The sequence below is a fragment of the Elephantulus edwardii genome, unplaced genomic scaffold (assembly GCF_000299155.1).
Source record: "Elephantulus edwardii isolate Elephantulus edwardi_28Jun2011 unplaced genomic scaffold, EleEdw1.0 scaffold00039, whole genome shotgun sequence".
NCBI classification, from domain to species: domain Eukaryota; kingdom Metazoa; phylum Chordata; class Mammalia; order Macroscelidea; family Macroscelididae; genus Elephantulus; species Elephantulus edwardii.
The window spans coordinates 7,306,820-7,329,761 of NW_006399789.1; the positions used below are offsets into that span (position 1 = coordinate 7,306,820).

At 40.7% G+C, this 22,942-nt stretch overlaps 1 protein-coding gene across 1 annotated transcript in view; it reads left to right on the forward strand.

Annotated features, from left to right (window-relative positions):
* The window catches only part of MAP3K5 (mitogen-activated protein kinase kinase kinase 5), a 348,691-nt gene that overhangs the window by 228,833 nt on the left and 96,916 nt on the right, over positions 1-22,942 (forward strand). Inside the window, exon 15 of the mRNA XM_006884955.1 lies at positions 14,206-14,339. Within this exon, the coding sequence (XP_006885017.1) occupies positions 14,206-14,339 (134 nt within the window). The remainder of the gene's footprint in view (positions 1-14,205; positions 14,340-22,942) is intronic.

Below are 22,942 nucleotides of genomic sequence, written 5' to 3' on the forward strand. Positions count from 1 at the left end.
ACTTTCATTTATAGGGTTGCTATGAGTCGTCTACAACTCAACGGCACTTAACAACAACAACACCAAAATCATACATAGAACAGCCAGCCTATTTATGATCAGTAACCACATTACACAAGGTTGGTCTTCATAACTGAATGAATCAGCATATTTGGAAACCTTACTTTGGGAAGTACTTTAGCTATGTATTAAAATACCCTGGCTTTCATTGCCTGAGAATTTGAGGCAAAATTGGCCACCTGGTTTTTCTAAAAGAAGCTGTGTCCTAGTAGGTGAGAGAGTGTGCCACCAACCCAACGGCAGATGATTTGAATCCACCAGCAGCTCTGAGGGAGAAAGATGGGCAACCACTTCCATGCTATTTACAGCCTCTAAAGACCCCCTGGAGACCCAACTATGAATTGATTGCAAATTGACAGCACATAGCAACCACCAACACCTCCACAACCATTTTTCTCAGTGTGTAAAGATGGCGGTAGATTCCATTTCAGGGGTACCAGAGAGTCCACAGTCAGGGTGATGCAGAAGTCAATGGAAGACTCTCACCCACTGGCTAGATAAGGAGGGAAGTGCTACGTTTCTTCCTAGTGATATGTCCGGAAGGTCTTTATTTGATCTGCTGGCCTCACGCACACATAAGAGCTCACCTCATACATCGTAAAGCTCTGATCAAAGTGCTTCTAACTCACTGTATTCAAGTAAGAATAGGGTGCTATCCTTTAATATAGGGAGAAAGAATATTCTTAGACTTCTGTCCTTTGCATTTCTTCAGAATCATTTAAAATATGAGACATAACCTAGTTTTTAAACTATTCTTCGTGGGTTGTACCACTGGTATGACAAATCAGAGTCTCTTGTTTTAAGTGCTTTGGCTTCACTTCTGCCACTTGTAATATTGTGATGTGTTTGGTGGGTATTCTGGAAGGATAGCAGTAATGAATGGATGCAGTGATGCTCTGGGCTCAGAAGAGACAAAATCTGTCTTGAATTTCTAAGTGATTACCCTTCGGTAGGTAGAGCACCTTTGCGATATGAATTAAGCCCCTTTTTTTATATAACTTATATTTCTCCAGACAGTAGGGAGTTTTGCTACCAACCAAAAGGCAGACAGTTCGAATCCACTAACTGCTTTGTCAGAGGAAGAACAGCAGTCTCCTCCCACTTGATTGACGATTGACATTCTCGTAAAAACCCCCTAGAAGGGCATCTATGAGGGTTCCAACTCAGCAGTGGGGTTTTATATTTCCTAGATGATTCAGTATGGTTGATTGTTATTGTGTGCCATCAAGTCAGAACCGACTCATAGCTGACTCTCTGGTGTGTGTGATTGTCCATCCTTCTCCTGTGGGCCTGCTGGTGGCCTCAAACTCCATGCCTTTGGGATTGCAGTGCAGCTTCTTGCCACGAAGCCACCAGAGCTCATTGTTGATTAGAATTATTTTGTTCTGAAATTTTGTCTAGACTTAGAGCAACACTTTGAACAACAGATCGAAGCTTTGCTTCTTTCTCACTATCTCCACCTTGGAGTTGTTTGGCTGATGTCTTTACTATAACATGAACTCAAAATAAATGACATGCCCCAAATCATTCTTTTCACTTTTTCATTCTTTTTTTTTCCATGTTCACAATGATCATTTAAAAAGTTTAACAGAGAAAACACCCATTCATAATAATAAAAAAGATAAAATAATTGGAGGACATTATAAATTCAAGGGTGGAGGGACAGTACAAGAGATGAAGACCTTGGATGAAATGGATTGACTCAGTGACTTGGGTAATGTGGGTAGGTGTGTTGGAGACAATGAAGACAGAGCAGGGTTCAGAGCCATTGTACATAGGGTCACTATGAGTCACAGGTGACTCAACAACAACCACATTGGCCATGTGGGATGATGAGGGCCCTGAAAACACTTCATGATGATATGAGTTACACATGTAATCCACTTCCAATCCTGAGACCACATTCTTCTTTATATATAGTCCAGCTTCTTGAATATTTGCTCAGCACACAGACTGAATAGGTATGAAATAAATATGCCAGCCTGATCTGATGGACATCTTTCCTGATTTTATTTTTTTATTATTAAATTTTATTAGTTTTAATGAACATTTACAGGGATTTTGGGTTTTCATTCCTTGATTGCTGCACCATTCTCTCTACCCTCCTCCCCAGTTTGTTCTTCTTCCCCACCATCCGAATGTCTGTTTTAATTGTCCAATTGCCACAGTGCTTGTCAAAGTCAGTTCTGATTAATCTCCTTTGTCGGTGTGTCCTTTGCCATTCCCTATCACTCCTCCCTGAGAGAGACTTCACCTTGATTCATAAGGAAAAGGGGATGGCGTATTCTCTTAGCTACTTCCTGCTGAAAAGGGACGCTGTGGGTTTCAGGGTGAAGATCTTCTCTCACTACTCTAAAGGGCCCCTTTGGCAGTAGGAAACACATAGACTATTATGGAGATTGATTTTGGAATTTAGATGCACTCTTATTGATTGTGCTTGGCCGTACATGTTCATATCCTTGAAGATGTATCATGGGGGTGTTGCAACCTAGAAGACACAAATTTGACTAACAAGTTATAAGTACATGAGTCAAAAATTATGGAAAAGTAAAAGAAAGGATTCTTTCATTGTTTTACAAACCCTCCCCCAGGTCCCCTCCACCATGTAGCCCTCGCTCTAGACTCCTAGAGTGATGACAGAAATACCTAGTCATATATCTCTTTTAAACAGTTTTCTCCCTCCTCTGTTTCAGTGCAGTATACATTATTGAACCCATCTTACTCAGTCTCTCCCCAACCCCAAGGACAGTCCCATTCTACAACAGTGGCATCATGTAATATTTGTCCTTTTGTGACTGGGATATTTCACTCAGCATAATGTTCTCCAGAGTCAACCATTTTGAATAATATTGCTTGAGTTCCTTGTTTTTTAATGCAGCATAGTATTCCATTGTGCGAATATACCACAGCTTCTCTAGCCATTCGTTTGTTGATGGGCACTTAGGTTGTTTCCAACTCCTTGCTATTGTGAACAAAGCTGCAATAAACATGGGTGTGCATATATCTGCTTGGATGTCAGCTATGGTCTCTTCAGGGTATATTCCCAGTAGTGGAATTGCTGGGTCAAATGGTATCTCTATTTGCAACTTTTTGAGAAAGCGCCATACTGCTTTCCACAGGGGTTGTACCATTTTACACTCCCACCATTATCCCTTTATTCTGTTCTAAAGATTGTGTCTTGATCTAAAGACAAGTTTCACGTGAGCACCATTAAATGTTCTGGAAGACCCTATTTTGTGACAGATTATTTCATGTCTAGTATTGTAATTTTTTGTTTTGTAAATTTTTTAATTGTTATTTTAGCTAAAGTGTGGGTTTCCATTCATTTATTGTTGCACATTTTTCTCTCTCCCCATCTTATCCCTGCTCTCCTAGTCCACTTTGCAAGGCACCCATATAATACCTAGTCTTACATTCTCACCTTCTCATTCTTTATAGCTAAAAATCAGAATTACCTTAGAGGTCATCCTTGCACAAATATTGATACTTGAGTGCAGAGAAGATTTTTCTGATCTTCATCTCAATTGAAGAAGGACTTAAAACAGTTTTAATACATGTGACGAATTGCATTGGGAAAGTCTGTTGTCAGGGACCTCTCCAGAGTACTGAAGAGCAGTGATATCACCCTGAAGACTAAGGTGCACCTGATCCAGGCCATTGTCTTTGAAGTTACTTGCTATGTTTCAGAAAGCTGGACAATGACTAGAGGTGGTAGAGGGAGAATTGACACCTTTGAGCTGCGGTGCTGGAGAAGTGTATTGAATATACCACAGACTGCTAGGAGGACAGATTCATCCCTGAGAGGGTGAAACCAGGCCGCTCTGTGAAGGCAAGGACTCTGAAGCTTTATTTGACATACTTTGGACATGTTGCAAGGAGGGACCAGTTCTTGGAAAGGAACATTATGCTTGGGAAGGTGGAGAGACAGCACAAGAGAGGAAGACCCTCGATGAGATGGATTAATTCAGTGACTGGGTCAATGGGGGTAGATGGGTCAGAGACAATAAGGTTGGCTCAAGATAGAGCAGGGCTCAGTGCTGTTTTATATAAGGTTGGTAGGAGTTACAAGTGACTCAATGGCACATAACAACAACAACAACAATACTGTGCTGATTATTTCTGAAGACTTTGATCACCTTAGCTCAATGTGAAATTAAAATGTTGGAAATATCAGATGACCAGGAAATGGTCTTTGCTGTTTGTTATCTTTCTTTTAGTGGTTTTGCTATTCAACAAGCGTGAACTGCTAAAGTAGTCATATCCACTACAATTTGAAACTAGTCTGCATGTTTCCTAATGTTTAAAAAGTTGTTCTCAGAGGCCAAGCTAAGATTTGCTTTTCTTTGTGAATTGAATAGAAAGTTTGTGGTTTTAACTTTTGTTTTATACTGGTTTGCATATAAAATTTGTGTATATCGTGTTTCATACTTTCCTTGATTCACATTGTGTTTCATACAGTCATTATGTTTTCTCAAATTAGTCTCCCATTACCCTCATTACCCTGATTTTTCAGATCCCCCCCCCAGATCTTTCCCATTTCCTTTACCCTCTCCTTCCACCCATCAAAGTATACAACCCCATGATTTCCCCCTGCCCATCCTTAACCTTCTGCTCCTACCCTTTCCCCACGTGGACCCCCATACACGTTTTACTAGTTATCCTTTTCTTTTTACAATAATGGTCTTAGGCAGTATTTGTCCTTATGAGCCTGAATTAATTCACTTACTACAAAGCTCACTGATCTCTCTCAAGAATAGAAAGTTTTCTTTAAAGCAGTACAGTAGGGAACAGGAGTCTGCCTCGTTTGGGGTATGGTCCAAGTACCTCTTCCCTGCTGACACCTGGATCATTATAAGATCCATGAGCTGAGATTATGGCTCCTGGGTTCTGGCTCTGACTTTGCTAGGAATTAGTTGTGTAACTTTGGACATGGTTCATACAAGAACATTGTACATCTTTCATGTCCTTTGCTAGCAGTTGTTACTGTTCTTAGGTGTCCACCGGTCAGCTAAGACTCTTAGTGATCCTGTGACAAACAAGTCTGAATTTTGTTCTATCCTGAGTCATCTCATCAGCTCTTCTACTCTAGCCTTTTGTTACAGTCACTGTGTCAGTTCATCTGGTTGAAGGTCTTCCTCTCTTTTGTTGACCCTCCACCTCTCTGAGCGTTATTTCCAAAGGACTGACCCCTCCTAACAACATGCCCAAAATATGTGATACACAGTTTCACTGTCCTTGCCTTTAAGGAGCACCTGACTTCACTTTCTCCAAGATATGTATTTGTGTAATTTTGGCAGTCCCTGGGATATTCCATACCTTTCTCTAACACTACAACTCAGAGACATTGATTTTTCTTCTACCATCCTCTCTGTCCACCTTTCACGTGTGTAGGAAACAGTTGAAAAGACCTTGGCTTGAATCAAGTGCACCTTGATGTCATTGCTCCTGAGCATCTTGGAGAGACCCTTGGCAGCAGGTTTTCATAATGCAATGTGCCTTTTGAATATTTTTAAAAGACTGCATTGTGATTTTGTTTTTACAATCACTTGTTCTGCGTCGGAGAGTTGCACAGTGACTAGAGAGGATGGAAGGAGAATTGATGCCTTTGAGCTGTGGTGCTGGAGAAGAGTATTGAGGGTACCGTGGACGGGCAAGAAGACAGATTCATCTTGGAGAGGGTTAAACCAGGCTGCTCCTTGGAGACAAGGATTCTAGGGCTTCATCTGACATACTTTGGACGTGTTGTAAGGAGGGACAGGTCCTTGGAGAGGGACATCATGCTTGGGAGGGTGGAGGGACGACGTAGGAAGGGAAGACCCTCCATGAGGTGGATTGATTCAGTGACTGGGGTAATCGGGATGGGTGTGTCAGAGGCAGTGGGATTGGCACAGGATAGAGCAGGTTTTAGGGCTGTTGTACACAGGGTTGCTATGAGTCACAAGCGACTCGACGGCACATAACACCACCACCACCACGTTGTGTTTATTGCCAGAATTATTCACTAATGTAAATTTAGATCTCTGTGAAGAATTCCTATTTTCACCAATGGCTACTGCTTTAATCAGTATGTAGCTTCCCCCCCCCCCAGAAGATACGCAGGACTTATTTCCAGTATCCTCCATAGTCTTCTAGTGTTCTGCTGTTTATATCTTTCATATTATTCTTATTCTCTGTCGGGCTTTTTCACTGTAAAGGAAAGAAAAGATGATAGTAGTTTACTAATTAGAAAATATCCCGATCAAGAATCTCTAATCACTGTGATTTCTTCCCACCCATCCAATGAAAATTAAAGAGGCCAGGCCTTTATCTTGCTTTTTATGGAAGAAAACACTAGGAAGGTTAGTTTTGTGCCTACACATGAACCAGGGAAATGTGACCACTTGTTTGGTCTGCTTCCTCTGCCTGTTAACCCCTCAGAGAAACCTCGGCTTTAGCCTGCCTTTGTTCCCATACCCAGCCTTCATTTCATCCCCTCAATCACACCTCAGAGTCCAGCTCTTCTGTCCTCTTCTTTGTGGCCTGATCTCTCTTCGGCCATCAGTACACAGTCTCTGTCATCACTGTAGAAGTCTCTTGAACCTAGATCTAGTCATTTTACTCCTTTAATTTAAAAAAAAAAATACAACAACACACATACACACAACAACAACAAACTGTGATAAAGCTCTTTGAACGCTTCTGTGCACCTGCTATACATACTTCAGAAAAAAATAGAGGGTCAGAGAAAGAGAAAGACCCTCAACAAAATGGATTGACACAGGAAACGTAACAGTGGGCGCGAGCTTACCCAGGATCATGAGGATGGTATGGAACAGGGCAAGTTTCATATCAGTTGTTCATCAGGTTGTTATGAATCGTACTCGACTCGACAGCACTTAACAAGAATATGTTGAGGGATTTGGGACAGGTAAAACAAAGCATTCTGGGACAGAGAAGAGAAAATGACTGGAACAATTTGAGGAATGACACCTGACAACATAGCAAGGGAGCTCTGGTGACTTAGTGGGAAGGAGTCGACTGCCATCCCAGCCATAAATGGCTTGCTTTGACCACCTGCTCTTGGGAAGGAATATGGGCAATGTCCATGCAAGTTACTGCCTCTGAAAATCCTAAAGAATCAGCTATGAGTCTGTTCTGACTCGACACTATATAACAATGATGCGACAATTGACCATACGTTGTTCTTAACCCTCTGGTTCTAACTTTTCTTTCCACCCTGTGGTCCCTGTGTGCCAGACTTCTCTTTTCCACTTCCCAGACCACTATGCTTGTCTGGGTTCTGGGCTTCACATACCCAATCCCATATGCCTTTTCTGCTCAATCTACTCAGTGGTACATCCATAGTTTTAAAAAAATGTAGCTCCAATCTGTAGCCAGGAGAAGATAAAATAGATGAATGGGACCTTCTAAGAAGCAAAACCCTATGTACATCCAAAAACTTCTCCAACAGGGTAAAAAGGGAAGCCACAGACTGGGAAAAAGTATTTGGTAATGACATATCAGAAAAGGGACTTATATCTAGAATTTATAAAATACTCAAGCACCACAAGATAAAGGTAGACAATCCAATTGAAAAATGAGCACAGGATATGAACAGACACTTCACCATAGAAGACATTCAGATGGCCAACAAGAACATGAAGAAATGTTCAAAATTTCTAGCTCTGAGAGATGCAAATCAAAACAACTATGAGATACCATCTCACCCCAGTCAGAATAGCAAAATTTAACAGAACAGCAAGCAACAAATGCTGGCAAAGTTGTGGAGAAACTGGAACCCTTATTCACTGTTGGTGGAAGTGTAAAATGGTGCAACCACTGTGGTAGGAGGTATGGCGCTTTCTCAAGAAGTTGCAAATAGAAATACCATTTGACCCAGCAATTCCACTACTGGGAATATACCCCATAGAGACCATAACCGACACCCAAGCAGATATATGCACGCCCATGTTTATTGCGGCTTTGTTCACAACAGCAAGGAGCTGGAAACAACCTAAGTGCCCTTCAACAAACGAATGTGTAGAGAAGCTGTGATATATTCACACAATGGAATACTATGCTGCATTGAAAAACAAGGAACTCATGCAATATTATGCAAAATGGGTGACCCTGGAGGAAATTATGCTGAGTGAAGTATCTCAGTCACAAAAGGACAAATATTGCATAGTGCCACTGTTCCAAAACTGGACTGACTTCAGGGTTGGCGGGAGACGGAAAGATGTGTTGAATAAAGTATACTGCATTCAAACAGTTGAGGGAGAAAACTGTTTAAAAGGGGTATGTGATTAGGTATTATTGACATGATAGGAGTCCAGAGCAAAGGCTGCATAGTGGAGTGGACCTGGGGGAGGGTTTGTAAAACAATGGGGGAGCTTTTCTTTTACTTTTCTAAGAGAAGAGTGTGCTGGGAGGAAGGGGTGGGCAGGGAGAAAAGTGCAACAATGTATGAAAATTTTCATTAAAATGAATTTTTAAAAAGATAAAAAAACAAATACTAAAAAAAAAATTGAAAAAAATGTAGCTCCAGTCTTCTTCTTGGAAATATGTCTGAACTCTCCTGCTCACTTTTCCCTGTGCCCACATGTCTCTCCAAGTTCTTCATGGTACTCTGTAATTCAGGAGTCTCCACCAGACCGTTGGTTAATGTCTCAAAACAAGAACATGCTTCTTTCTGTTCTCTTCACATTCTCGTTACATGGTGCCAGGCGCCCACACAAGAGGAACTCAATCACGAGGCTGGAAGGACTGGAAGCCGAAGAATGACAAAACTAATCACTTAAGCAACATATCAAAGTGAGGGAAGGGAAATATGGCTTAAAAGGGAAGATTCAGTGCAGGGAGAGTGGCTTGAAGATTGTTTAATCAATTCAAGTCAGTGAAAAAATGACTGTCCTACTAAAATCTAGTACCATAGTAAAGCCATTATTGACCCATCTTCTTCTCAATATCTCTTTCTTTTTGCATACAATTTATAAAGGTCATTTTGATGCTCAGTGAAAACCATGCTGTCCTTCCTGCCTCCCTCCCTTTCCCAAACATACCTGCGTATTGTCCCTTTGTCTTTATTTTTCTCTTCCTCTTCTTCTATTCGTCTTTATTTATATAGCACTTTATATAGTACTTCACTTCTTAAAAATACAAAGAAATGTGAAACACAATGTGTATTAATTTTCTATGCAAACCAATTTAAAAACCACAAATGAGCATGTGAAGGAATGCGGCTAGTCGGTCAGTGCAGCTGGCCTGTGAACTTGTGATGCCCAGTCCAGGGGCAGCAAGAGAAAGTTGACTCCTTATAGAACGGAGTGAGGGCAACAGGATAAAAGGAACATTTTTCTTTTAACCCAAAAATCTTAAGAAGGATAAAAATGTTACCATTTCCTTTTCTGATAATTTCTTCATGACATTAATTAACAACAAATTTTAGTTGAACATTTGTTTGAAATGCTTTGGACCCTTCACCTAGCTGAGTGGTTTCTTTTAACACCCTGATTCCATTTTTGGTATAGGTTTTGAGCTGCATTCCTCCCACTCCCTCATCCTCTGAGGAAATAGATTCCTTACGGTGGTGAGTGATATAAATATGAATTTGCTGCATGAATAGTAACTGAACACTTACTGTGCATCATGCCCTCTACTAAGTGATGAAGATACAGCCAAAAACAAAATAGAGGCAACTCACCGTCCTCATTACGCTCACATTTTGATGAAAAACAAACAAGACAAATAAAATCTGTCCTAGTGGTAAGAAGCTGCACTGCAATCCTGAAGGCACACTGTTCGAATCCATCCGCTGCTTTGCCGGGAAAGGATAGGCAGTCTCCTTTAGTGCAATTAACTGTCTCTGGAAACCCGCTGGAGTGTCAGCTGTGGGTCACATCTGACACACAGTTGTACACCACCACCACCACCACAACAACATATTCATTGGTTTTCCAGCCCTGACAAATTAAATACTACAAACTGTATGCCCTTTATGAACAGGAGCTTATTGTTCTTAAGTCTCAGTCTCTCATTGACATTGAGTCAAAATTGAGTCAAAGCTCACCCTGTAGTGGGATTTTTGGAAGCTGTAGATTACATGGGAGGAGATTGTCCATCTGTGTGTCCGCTTGGACCACGGGCAGATTTGGACTTCTAGAGAGGCACCACCTTTGGATTAGCAGCAGGCTGATACCCCAATTTTGGACTCCTAGGCATGAAAACAGGGAACCTGGTGCCATGGTTCATAGGGAGTTGTGCTGCTTATCCGAGGGGGTTGGGAAGTTACAGATCTTAAAGGAGTGGGTATGTGTATCTTTGTGCGTGGAATTTAGACAGAAAAGGAGAGGGAATGTTATTCTTGAGGAAAATTTTGATGAAGAAGAGATAAATCATACTGGATATCTGTACCTATAGTTAGTTGCTTGGCATTCTGTGTACTGTTTATTTATTAAAAGAGCTCTTTAGAATAAATATTATCAAGAGTACTATTGTGAGTATTTGCGACAGCTTCTCACCTCATGGAATCACATGCAGGTGGCTGAGTGGAAAGGGAGTTTCGTGTGCGCTCTTCACGGCAGATATGAAGTGAATCAGTCACTTTGTTTGGCCTTGTTAATATTTCTTCCTAAACTGATTGTCTTTAGAATCCACTCTAGCTGGATTGTTCTGGGTAGGCAGCAATAGAGGGAATAATTCCAGGAGTATTCCTGTCTTTGCTTGAAAATTCCACCGTTGTCTCCCTTAGCAACAACCTGATTTGCTAACCTATTGCCATAGAAATAGATGGAAAAGGTCTAAGCAGTCAGGTCTTCCGTTTTCAGTTTTAAAACCCCTAGTCATTTTCTCCATATTTGTCATTTAATAGACCCTGACTTGACCCTAGACTCTGTTTTCCTTTTTCTGGTAATCACATTGGTAACTAGTGGTCCTTAAAGGCCAGGATACTCTACTAGTTTCTGCTCAGCTTCCTTGTAAACCTGCTTTTTAAATCTCTATATTTATCTTACAAGAATAGAAACAAGAGCGAAGGGGAAAGAAACCCAGGGAAATTTGCTTGTGACTTTAAAAAATAATATTACAATTTTCTTAATCAAAGTCCTTTTGTTTTTCACTGTGACCATTTAGTTCAGTTGGAGTGAATGTCTATACTTATTAATCTGTCCAAGAATGAGAATAATTTTTTGGTGCTTCATACTCCTGGATCAGCCTCACTGTTGTTTGTCTGTTCCTCACTCTGCTTTATAAATATCCCTGTGGGAAACTCAACCAAAAATAAACTTAGAACCACTTTAAATGTTTTCTTATAGTACCTGATTTGGAGGAGAAATAGTTCTCATCAAGTTTTTGACTGCCTAATTAATTAAGCAAGCACATAATTACTGGGAATCTACTATAATATGTGGTATTGTTGCTGCTGTTGATTGCCTTCTAGTTGAGCATGACTCATAGCGACCCTAAGAACAAAAGGCCTGAAGCCTTTCTATAACTATCATCATTTATCAAAGCTTATAGAGTTTCCGGAGTCATGTCGTTTAGGAAATGTTTGCTACTCCTGCTTCCAAACTATAATAATATTAGATGTAAAACTAAAGATGTTGTTATGTACTGTCCAGTTGGAACCAAACCATTGATGACCCACAAGTGGGTTTTCAAAGGCAGTAGATTGCACAGGAGGAGATTGCCCATTTTTCTCTTATAGAGCAGCTGATAGATTTGAACCGTGTGTTTTTTGGGTTGGCAGCATAGCTCCTTACCACTAGGCTACCATAGCTCAAGACTAGGAATAGCACAGTTAAAGTCTGTGTTCTGAGGCTCTCCAGGGTCCTCAGGAGGATGAAGAAGGAGATGAGTGGGCAGGATAGTGACAAGCTCATGGTGGAATGAGGGCAGAGGGCCTGGGAAACACAGCAAACCAAGACCCACCCCAGATTAGGAGGGTCTTGTGGATTCTTCCTGGAGTTTGGTTTTAAGAGATGATATTGGACATGGAAGCAGTGTTTTAAGATCCGGGGCGAGGGGAGATTTGTCCAGAGCCGGGAGCAGTGAAGCACAAACAAAGCAGAGGCAGCAGGACTGACATGGACAGCTCCCCTTGGAACTTTGTGATTTGGAATCTGTCATCTTAAGTTTTGGGTTTTTTTGTGGATACATTGGGAAACGGGATCACAAAAAAGTAGGAGGCACAGTAGCCAAGAGATGGAAACAAACCAAGTGCCCAGCAGCAGCACTGAAAAACAAGGAACTCGTGAAATATTAAACAAAATGGGTGACCCTGGAGGACATTATGCTGAGTGAAATACCTCAGTCACAAAAGGGAAAATACTACATAATGCCACTGTTATAAAACAGGACTGACATGGGGGTTGGGGGGAAAGTAAGAAAAGAGGGGATAAATTTGTACACTGCATTGAAACAGATGAGGGAGGGAACTCTTAAAAGGAATATATGATTCAGTATTATTTGTATGAAAACAATTCAGAATAAGAGCTGCATAGTAAAGTGGACTGGGGTGGGGGTGGGGAATTGTACAACCATGAAAGAATTTAAAAAAAAAAAAAGGAAAGCAAAGTGGGAGGGTAGAGAGGAGAATGTGTAACAAAGCATGAATGGAAATCCAAGTTCTCCATAAACTTTCATTAAAATCTCAAGAAATAAAAAAAAAGGAAGTAGGAGGCAGCAAACCCAATTCAGGACCACATAATACAGCAGGAAGGGGCGGAGGGGAAGGATGGGCAGGATTAACTGCCTCTGAAAACCCGCCTGTGGATCCTAGCGCTGTAGGTCTACCTGACTCAACAGTATACAACAATGAACATATACATACAGTGTGGAAGAACATAAAAATGAATGATCATTGTCCCTTTGTGGATTATTTGTCAGTATCAGTGTTTTATTTTCTTGTTTATTAATGTTGAAAGTAATTTTCTTTTGTGAATAGAATCTAGCTGTGGGTCAGCTTTACCTTCCAGCGAACGGTAACGAAGGAACCAGCTTGGTCTTATGTTCTCTCCTGCTAGAGAATGGTTTGATGCCAGGTTTCTGCAGCGACTGACTCTTTCGTTTGATAGTCTTCAATCCTCTAGTACCTGTTGGAAACAAAGAATGTGCCTCCGGGTCTGGGGAGATTTCTACACCACCTTCTAGACCAGCTTCTCTACCCTCTAACTTGGATCTACTCTTCCATTTGTGGTTGACTCATTAACAGTTTGGGGTATGGGGCTGTTGTTGTTTTTGCATCAAAGATACTTTTTTTCTTTCTTTAAAAAAATGTGTTTTGAGTCTCAAAAGATTAAGATTCTCTCCACCTTCTGTTATGTATGTTTTCTAGATTTGGATCAGTATTAAACGTGTCTCAGAAATATCATTAGTTGTTTTCAAAATCCTGTAAAACATTTCTTTACATAAATAGACATAGAATAAAAGATACATGTAAATTCTTGGGACATACTAGAGTCAGAAATTATAGTTTGCCCTTGTAGATTGGAGATTTTCTTTAAACTATTTCTGAGAATACTTGTGTATGTGTGAAATACTGATTTGTGGTATAAATAACCCTGAAATTGAACCAATGGTTACCAGATGCTCTGGAATGCTGTGACACTCAGTCTGACTCAATATCTTTGTAAATAAACTTTTCTTTTCCCCTTACAAAAAAAAGAAAATAAAAGTGAAGCAAGAGGGTTTTGTTTTGGTTTTTTTTTCCCTACCACCATCAACTGGAAGACCTCAGACTTCTCTTTTCCTCCAAAATACGCACTGGTGGTATTCCTCTGATGGAAGGTGCAGGACTTTGACAGTATCCAACACTGTGAAACAAGGATTAACTAGACGTGTTAGACAGTGGTAGATGTTGATATCAGTCATGCTCATATCCATAATGAATGAAAAGAAAAATTTAGTGCATGGTTGATTCAAAGTGGGTTCTTGGAGACTTGCTTTTAATGAAGGATGTCGTTCCCACAGCATTCATAGCAGTTATGAAAAAAAGGACATGCTGTGTGGTTTGTTCTTGAAGACGCTGCTTAGAACTTCATAGAATTCTTTTACTTGTTAAAGCCAAAAATATGATAAATGCTCTTTGAAAAAGTTGATGTTTAATGTGAAGAGCACAACAAACATTTAAATATTTTCTCCTTGTTTGTTTTTTTTTTTCTTTTGTAGTATGACTACGAATACGATGAAAATGGTGACAGAGTCGTTTTGGGAAAAGGGACTTACGGCGTAGTCTACGCTGGTCGAGACTTGAGTAACCAAGTCAGAATTGCGATTAAGGAAATCCCAGAGAGGGATAGCAGGTACAGTAATTGTGCATAATGCATTTCCTGACATACTCTGGACTGTTAAAAGCATTTTAGGAAATATTTTATTGATACTCTAAGGAAACTCTGGAAACCTGACTGTTGGGGGGGGGGGCGGTTTGTGTCCTGGTAATGTTCTGTCAGACAATGGTGGGGCTATTGGATGCATGGGTGAAGTGTAGTCTGAACCATAGCGTAGGGCTTTGTGGGAAATGGGAGAGATTTTAGGAACCAGAAAGTTGTTCAAGGAACAGAAAAATTCTGAAAGCTTGGTTATCAGTTTATGTTGCCTGTGGCTTTATATCTTCTCTTTGTAAGATACATGCGTTATATATTAGTTTGAACTGATCAGTTGTTGTGATAGTCTTTGTTTCACCATGAGGCGTGTGGAGGTTTCAGCTTCTCTCAGAAAGAATAGACTATGACCTCTCTGGCTCTCCTATCACCCAATAGCTCCACTTATTAGTTTAAAAGGCTCCTAGAGATTCAAACACAGAACTCAGACTCTTTGCTGGACTCGGAACCTCGTCATGGCTGACCCTCCAGTGGCTTTTGGGAGGCTCTGTGTCACACAGGACAAGATTGCCCATCCTGCTCCCTCAGAGCTGTTAGTGAGCGCTGCCACCTTTGGTTCCTCCCGTGGACTTACACAACCACAGAGTCTTGCCCCCAAATGTGTCCTCCCTAAGGTTTTCCCTGCTTCAGTTACACATACTTTGTATATCTAGCTGTTCAGTCTAAACCCTCAGAGTCTTTGGCATTTCTTCCTTTTTCTCACACAGTTCCATCAGTCAATCCTACTGTCTGAACCTCTTAACATATTCTGAATCTTCCTCCTCCTTCCCATCACCATGGCTACAACTCCAGTCGAAGCTTCCAGGTCTCACCCACTCCTGACTGCTTCTCCTTCCTAACTGGTGTCTCCTGTAACTGCTTCCTTTACCCTCAGTCCAGTCGTGAGATCCCAGAGAGATTTTTATTTTTTTCTTAAAATAAAAATTTTATTTTGTACTGGTTTACTTCTAAAGTGTGTATACATTGGGTTTTGCTCTGGCTCTTTCTCATTTTCTTTACCCACCCCTCCCTCTACCTAATTTGTGCGACCCTATGATTAAAGGCCCGGCCCTCAACAACCCGCGCCCATCCTCACCCTTCTGCCCCCTCCCCGCTTGGATCCTCATACATGTTCTACATCTTATACAGTGTTTGTCCTTATGGGACTGGATTAGTTCACTTAGCATAATGCTCCCTAGTCCCTCCCAAAGTTAGATAGTGATTTACGGAATCATTACTTCTGCATGCTGCCTATTCCATCATGTGAATTGACCACAATTCAGAGGGGTCTTTTTAAGGCTAAAAATCACTACTAGTAGTTAAATCCTTCAGCGGTTTCTTAATGAAACCAGCATAACACCCAGCACCTTTACCCTGAGCCATAGGCATGACAGTCTACCTCCTGCTGCGGCTGACCCTCCCGCCCAACCCAAGCCCACCACCTCACCACACACTTGAGGATCTGGTCCATCAGGCCAAGTAAGGCTAAGTCCTCACATCTTGGCATGGTTGCTTCGTTTCCTTCTTTAAATCATAGTTCATGTTCCAAACCCTCAGAGAAACTTTCTCTGGCTACTCCAAGTGGGAAAAAAGAAAATTGTCTCTTATTTTACCCATAAACCCAGTAGCTATGTGTCTGCCTCTCAGTCTTCAGTTTATGGCTTTCAAAGATAGCTCTACTGCCTTATTTACATTCCAGTCAGGAAGAAGAAAAAGACTTTACAGAAATGCCTAACATATTTATTCCATTGGCCCCAAATGACCACCCCTAACTGTGTAAGTTGGCTAGGCGTGTTTAGTTTCTTCAAATAAAGTTAGAAGAGAGAAGATTAGTATCAGATTGGTAACTAATGGTTAGTGACTGACATTTGTATACTTTTCAGTTTTATATTTTTTAATAACATTTTTCCAGATCTTTCTCCTTATTGGTTCATGAGATGTTATAATGAATTCTTATGAAGTGGTGGTAGAAGGTATTTATTAAATACCTTTAGTAACGTGTAGGGAGCTCTGGCGGCATAATTCATAGGGAATTGTGCTGTTAACCCAAACTCTTCACCCCACTGGTGGTTCATATCTACCAGCAGCTCCTGGGAGGAAGCGCTTCCCTTGACAGTCTCCTCTCACGTGCTTTTCAGACTCAGAATACCTGCTGGAGGGTCAGCTGTGAGCCAGTTCCAACTCGATTGGAATGATGATGAGTCAAGCTATAATAATGTGTATAAAACTATTTTTAAAAAGAAGATATGTACATGTACATAAGTATATATACTTTTGTTGTTGTTACACTTTTGGGTTTTTTGTTTTGATTTTTAATTGTGATTTTAACAAAAGTTTACAGAAAAGTTGGATTTTCATTTATTTATGGTTGCATATTTCCTCTCTACCTGTACAGTTCACTTTAAAAAAAAACAAACCAAAATTCATTCATTGTTGCATAGTTTCCTCCCTTCCCCATCCCTCCTCGAGTTCACTTTGCTATGCATCTCTTATTCTGGACAGCTGTCATACAAATAATGCCTAGTCACATTCCTTTTAAACAATTCTTTCCTTCCTCTGTTCCACACAACCAGGCACCTTGACCTTCTATACAGATTAATGCATTAAAAAAAAAAAGATGAGTATGCATTTGTCTCCTGTGGGCATGGAACATTCTCCAGAATGAATCATGTATCAGTTCACAAAGCAAGTCTCAATAAATTAAAAAAACATAGAAATAATACAAACCATTTTCTTGGCCAACAGTGCCACAAAACTAGAAATCAACAAAAGGAGAAAAACCCATACAACCTGGAAGCTGAACATTTCACTACTTGAATGTGAGTGGGTAACAGACAAAAAAGAAATTGAAAAGTTTCTTGGAACATATTACACCTCCTCAAGCAACTAATACATGGAGTAGGTTTTAAGACAGGATAAAAATCAGTGGACTGAACACTGTCAAATTGCTGCAGCCAGATTCAGTAGTTGTTAGCCACAGACCCTTGCCCTCTGCCACCAGCTGAATTTAAGTAAGCATTTGGAAGAAAACTACTCTTAAAGCCACCTTTGTACCTTAAGTTTACTCAGCTGCCATTGTACACACATGAAACACACCAACACTAATGCCAAGTTTCCAGCTTCTCCTCTCTAACAATAGAGTTGTTATATAATATGGGTTGTTCTAAGACATTTGCATGACAATTGAACAGCTTCTGCAGAGCATCCTATTGTTACCAATGTAGAAGTCTGCAGTATTGTTACTGTGAAGACAACACAAAAGTATTTCCTTCTCTGTACACTAATGTAGCTTGGCTGCTTCATTAAAGAGTCAGCAGTGACAATGAATAATTATTAACATCGGATGTAGAGTGTGGGTAATGCATGGCCCAGTTGTGTTTTTAAAAATACTGATACTGGGCCGTATACCCCAAAACTGTTATTGTTGAGTACCATCATACGGACTCTTTAATTCATTGGAATTATATGTCCCTAGACATTGGTATATTTTTTAAATAACTTTTTTTATTATTAATTTCAATGAAAATTTACAGAGACTTTGGATTTCCATTCATTCATTGTTGCACTTTTCTCTCCCCAGTACACTCCGCTCTTGGTAAAGTAAAACTCTTTCATTGTTTTAAGTCCCTCCCACCAGGTCCACCTTCTCTCTGTACTCCTCTCATGACAAAAATACCTAATCACATATCCCTTTTAAACAGTTTTCTCGCCCATATGTTTCAATGCAGCATACATTATTTATCACATCTTTCTAAGTCTTCCTCCAACCCCGAGGTCAGTCCTGTTTTACAACAGTGGTACCATGCAGTATTTGTCGTTTTGTGACTGAAATACTTCACTCAGCATAATGTCCTCCAGGGTCACCCATTTTGAATAATAATGCATGAGTTCCTTGTTTTTCAATGCAGTGTAGTATTCCACTGTGTGAATATACCACAGCTTCTCTATCCATTTGTTTGTTGATGGGCACTTAGGTTGTTTCCAACTCCTTGCTGTTGTGAACAAAGCCACAATAAGCATATATCTGCTTGGATGTCAGTTATGGTCTCTTTGGGGTATATTTCCAGTAGTAGAATTGCTAAGTCCAATGATATCTCTATTTGCAACTTTTTGAGAAAGCGCCACACCGCCTTCCACAGTGGTTGCACCATTTACACTCCCACCAACAGTGAATAAGGGTTCCAGTTTCTCCACCTCACCAGCATTTGTTGCTTGCTGTTCTGTTAAATTTTGCTGTTCTTACTGGGGTAAGGTGATATCTCATAGTTGGGTTTTTCTGTTGTTTATTTCATTATTATTATTATTATTTTTATTTTATTTTGTGTGGGCGGGTGTGTACCATCAAATCGGATCTAACTGGTACAGGAGGAGATGGCCCCCTCCTTCCCAGCAGAGCATCTGGTGGATTTGAACCACGTACCTCTGGGATTGTAGCGCAGCTTCTTGACACTAGACCACCAGAGCTCCCTCTTGTAGTTGTTTTACATTGGTATATTTTTAAGCTTTGCCCCAAGAGATTCAGATGTCAAATCATCATTGTAAACCACTGATCCACTCTTGTTTTTTATGTGCCATCAAGTTACCTGCAACTCATGTATAGCAGCTCTGAACCCTCCCCATTCTGAGCCAGTCTCACTGACTCTGACACACCTACCCCCATTTCCCCAGTTACTGTATCAGTCCATCTTATCCTGGGGCCTTCCTCTCGTGCACTGTCCCTCCACCCTTCCAAGCATGATGTCCTTTTCCAAGGACTGGTCCCTTCTGGCCATGTGCCCCGAGTTTATGAATTTGACTCAGATGCCCTGCTCTGAAAATACCTATATATTAATGGATTTTTCAAAGCTAAATATGTATCTAAATATGTTACCTGCATTTTTTTTCTTCCACTGTAATAGCTGATTGAAAAGAGAGATGGTTTGCCTCTAAATTCTAATAATTCAGTACTGAGATAAGCTATTAATGAAGACTGTAGAATTCATTTGCTTGAATCATTATCTTTTTTTACTTCGTGAACTAGTGAAAGGATTGAAGAAGTATATGCTTAATTGTCATTATGTGCTATAGAATAAAAAGTGGCTCATAACTGACCCTCTAGGGCATTTTCAGAGGCTGTAAACAACATGGGAGGAGAATATCCATCTTTCTCCCTCAGAGCAGCAGGTGGATTCAAACTACCTGCCTTTACATTGACAACACAACTCCTTACCGACAAGGCCAATTAAAAGTCCTTTCTTCTCTAGGGTGATAGTATACGAATACCTCTCCCTAGTACTGTTCTGAATGACACTCTTCAAAGACATCAAAAAGTCGGCTTGCCCTAAATTCATGACAGCAAATGCCCAGCTAAAAAGTTACTGCATTTCTAGCCTTTCTGTAGGTAGAGTTGGCCACTTTTGACCAGTGTCACAGGCAAAAAAAAAAAAGTATGCTGGACATTTCTACAAAGCCTTCTCTCTCTTTCTTCTAATTGTCTGGAATGCAGATATGGAGGTTAGAGACCATATTGAACATCACTCATTAAGGGTGGAGAGGCAGGAAAAGAGCTGGGAGCTGGGACATGAGAAGGGATGTCTTTCTCAACCAGGGGAGGGGGGGTAATCATAAGGCTTCTGTGACATTTGAATTGAGACAAAACTGATGACGAACATAGTTTATTGACCTGAATAAATTAAGATTTCATGCTTATTTAGTGCTTAGCACTTAGTAAAAATTATTGGGTGTTGCCAAGGATTTCTATATTAGAGCTGAATTTTCTTTTTACCTAGGTTGATTCCTGTTTTGTACTGCATATTTTGAACTATCTTTGTTTTAAAAATAATGAAGTAGAAAGATAGCATTTTTTTTTCCTTAAGGATCTTAAATCTTAGCATTGATGGGTTGTATTCAAGAGGTTAAAAAAAAAGAGGTTCAGGAGATGCAACTCTTTGGCTGATAATAAACTGAATTAATCACATGCTTCAGAATATTGAACATCTTATAAAATCTGTAGAATAAATGCAGTATTTGTCGCTGTTTCTATTATACCTTTGAAAAGTAATTATGACCTGTTGTTGTTGTTGTTGTTATGTGCCGTCGAGTCACCTGCGACTCATAGCGACCCTATGTACAACACCCCTAAACTCCGCTCTGTCCTGTGCCAATCACACTGTCTCTGACACTCCCATCCCAATTATCCCAGTCACTGAATCAATCCACCTCATAGAGGGCCTTCCTCTCCTGCGCCGTCCCTCCACCCTCCCAAGCATGATGTCCCTCTCCAAGGACCGGTCTCTCCTCACTACATGTCCGAAGTAAGTTAGACGGAGCCTCAGAATCCTTGCCTCCAAGGAGCCACCTGGTTTAACCCTCTCCAGGACAAATCTATTTGTTTTCCTAGCAGTCCATGGTATTCTCAGTACTCTTCTCCAGCACCACAGCTCAAAGGCATCAGTTCTCCTTCTATCCTCCTTGGTCATTGTCCAACTCTCTGATGCATAACAGGTGATTGCGAAGACCATGGCCTGTATCAGACGCACCTTAGTCTCCAGAGAGACACCACTGCTCTTCAGAACTTTGGAGAGGTCCCTAACAGCAGACTTTCCCATGGCAATGCGCCTTTTAATTTCCTGGCTGCTGGTGCCAAGACTGTTGACTATGGAGCCAAGCAAACTAAAGCTGTGTACAATCTCAATCTCTTCACCATCCATCCTGATGCTGCCGATTGGTCCAGTGGTGAGAATCTTTGTCTTAATATTGAGCCTCAATCCATATTGAAGGCTGCAGTCCTTGACGCTCTGCAGCAGGTGCTTCAGGTCCTCGTCAGTTTCAGCAAGCAGGGTTGTGTCATCCGCATAACGCAGATTGTTGATAAATCGCCCACCAATCCTGACCCCACATTTCTCCTCAAAGAGCCCAGCCTCCTGGATAATCTGTTCTGCATATAGGTTGAAGAGGTATGGAGATAGGATGCATCCCTGGCATACGCCCTTCCCAATTTTGAACCATGCAGTGTTCCCTTGCTCTGTTCTGACGACTGCCTCCTGGTCCAAGTATAAGTTTCGCATTAGAACGATCAAGTGTTCTGGGATTCCCATTCTTCTCAGAGTCAGCCACAGTTTGTTATGATCTACACAGTCAAATGCCTTTGCATAGTCAATGAAGCACAGATAGACATTCCTCTGGTATTCCCTGCTTTCAGCCAAGATCCATCTAACATCAGCTACAATATCTCTAGTACCACGACCCCTTCTGAAACCAGCCTGGACTTCTGGTAGTTCTCTGTTGATGTGCTGTTCCAGTCGTTTTTGGATAATTTTCAGTAAAATCTTGCTTGCATATGAAATCAGTGAAATTGTTCTGTAGTTTCCACATTCGGTTGGGTTGCCTTTCTTTGGGATAGGAACAAATATCGATCTCTTCCATTCAGTTGGCCAAGTGGTCGTTCTCCAGATTTCTTGACCTAGTATCAGTAAATATTGGGGTCAGGCTGTCAAGAAGGACATTATGCTTGGAAGGGTAGAAGGCCAGAACTAGAGAGGAAGACCCGTGAGATAAAATGACGCAGGACCGTGGCAGTGGGTTCAGGTGTGTCAAAGATAGTGAGGTTAGCTCAGGGTAGGGGAAGTTCAGAGCTGTTGTTTATTGGTTACTGTGAGTCATAGTTGGCTCAGTGGCACACAACAAGAACAACAGTATCCGTAGACTCTTTTAAACCCAATGTAAATGTCTTCAGCACTGAGAATCGCTACCTAAGTATATAAATGGTAACATCCTGTATTGTCATTTGACATGGAATCTCATTCGAGCATTTATCCAAATGCCTTGCTGCTCCTGTTATTTAAGAGGATATCAGCGTAATTCCAGCCTTTGTGATTCTTAGAAAATTCTAAGGAAAAATAAAATGAGTGACAGACCTAAATTACAAGTCGTTGGGTACTTCCTGTGTAAGTTTTTACAGATTATAAGTGTACTGAAAGTAAGTGAATGTTACTTCTTGCAGCCTGCTAATTACCTTACCTTATACCTGCCCCTGAAAACCAAGAATAAAATTAAACAGGGCCAGAGAGCAAACATGGATTCATGAAAATAATAACTCAATGCTGACCAATTCTAGTATTTATTATTGGCCTTTTAAAAAATCCTTTTTTCTTACGTATATTTGCCATTGAAGGATCTGAGCATTTCCTATGTGTGATACCTTTCACACTATATCTTATTTCCAAAAAACAAAAAAAAATAAAATAAAAACATAACGTTTTGGTGTGGCTTTGAGTCTCCATCCTCACTAATGTATAGTGATTATATTTCAGCTATGTTGAATTTGGCAATGTTAAGTGCCTACAAGCTTTATAGTATTTAAAATAGGTGTTGCTCAGTCTTTTTAGAGATAGATATGTTGTTTGTTGTTGTTGTTGTTGTGTACCGTCAAGTCAGAACCGACACATAACTGATCCTCTGGCGGGTTTTCAGAGGTAATTAATCTCACGAAGAAGATTGCCCGTCCTTCAGTGGGGCAGCTGGTGGCCTCTAACTTGGTGCCTTCAGGATTGCAGCGCAGCTTCTTG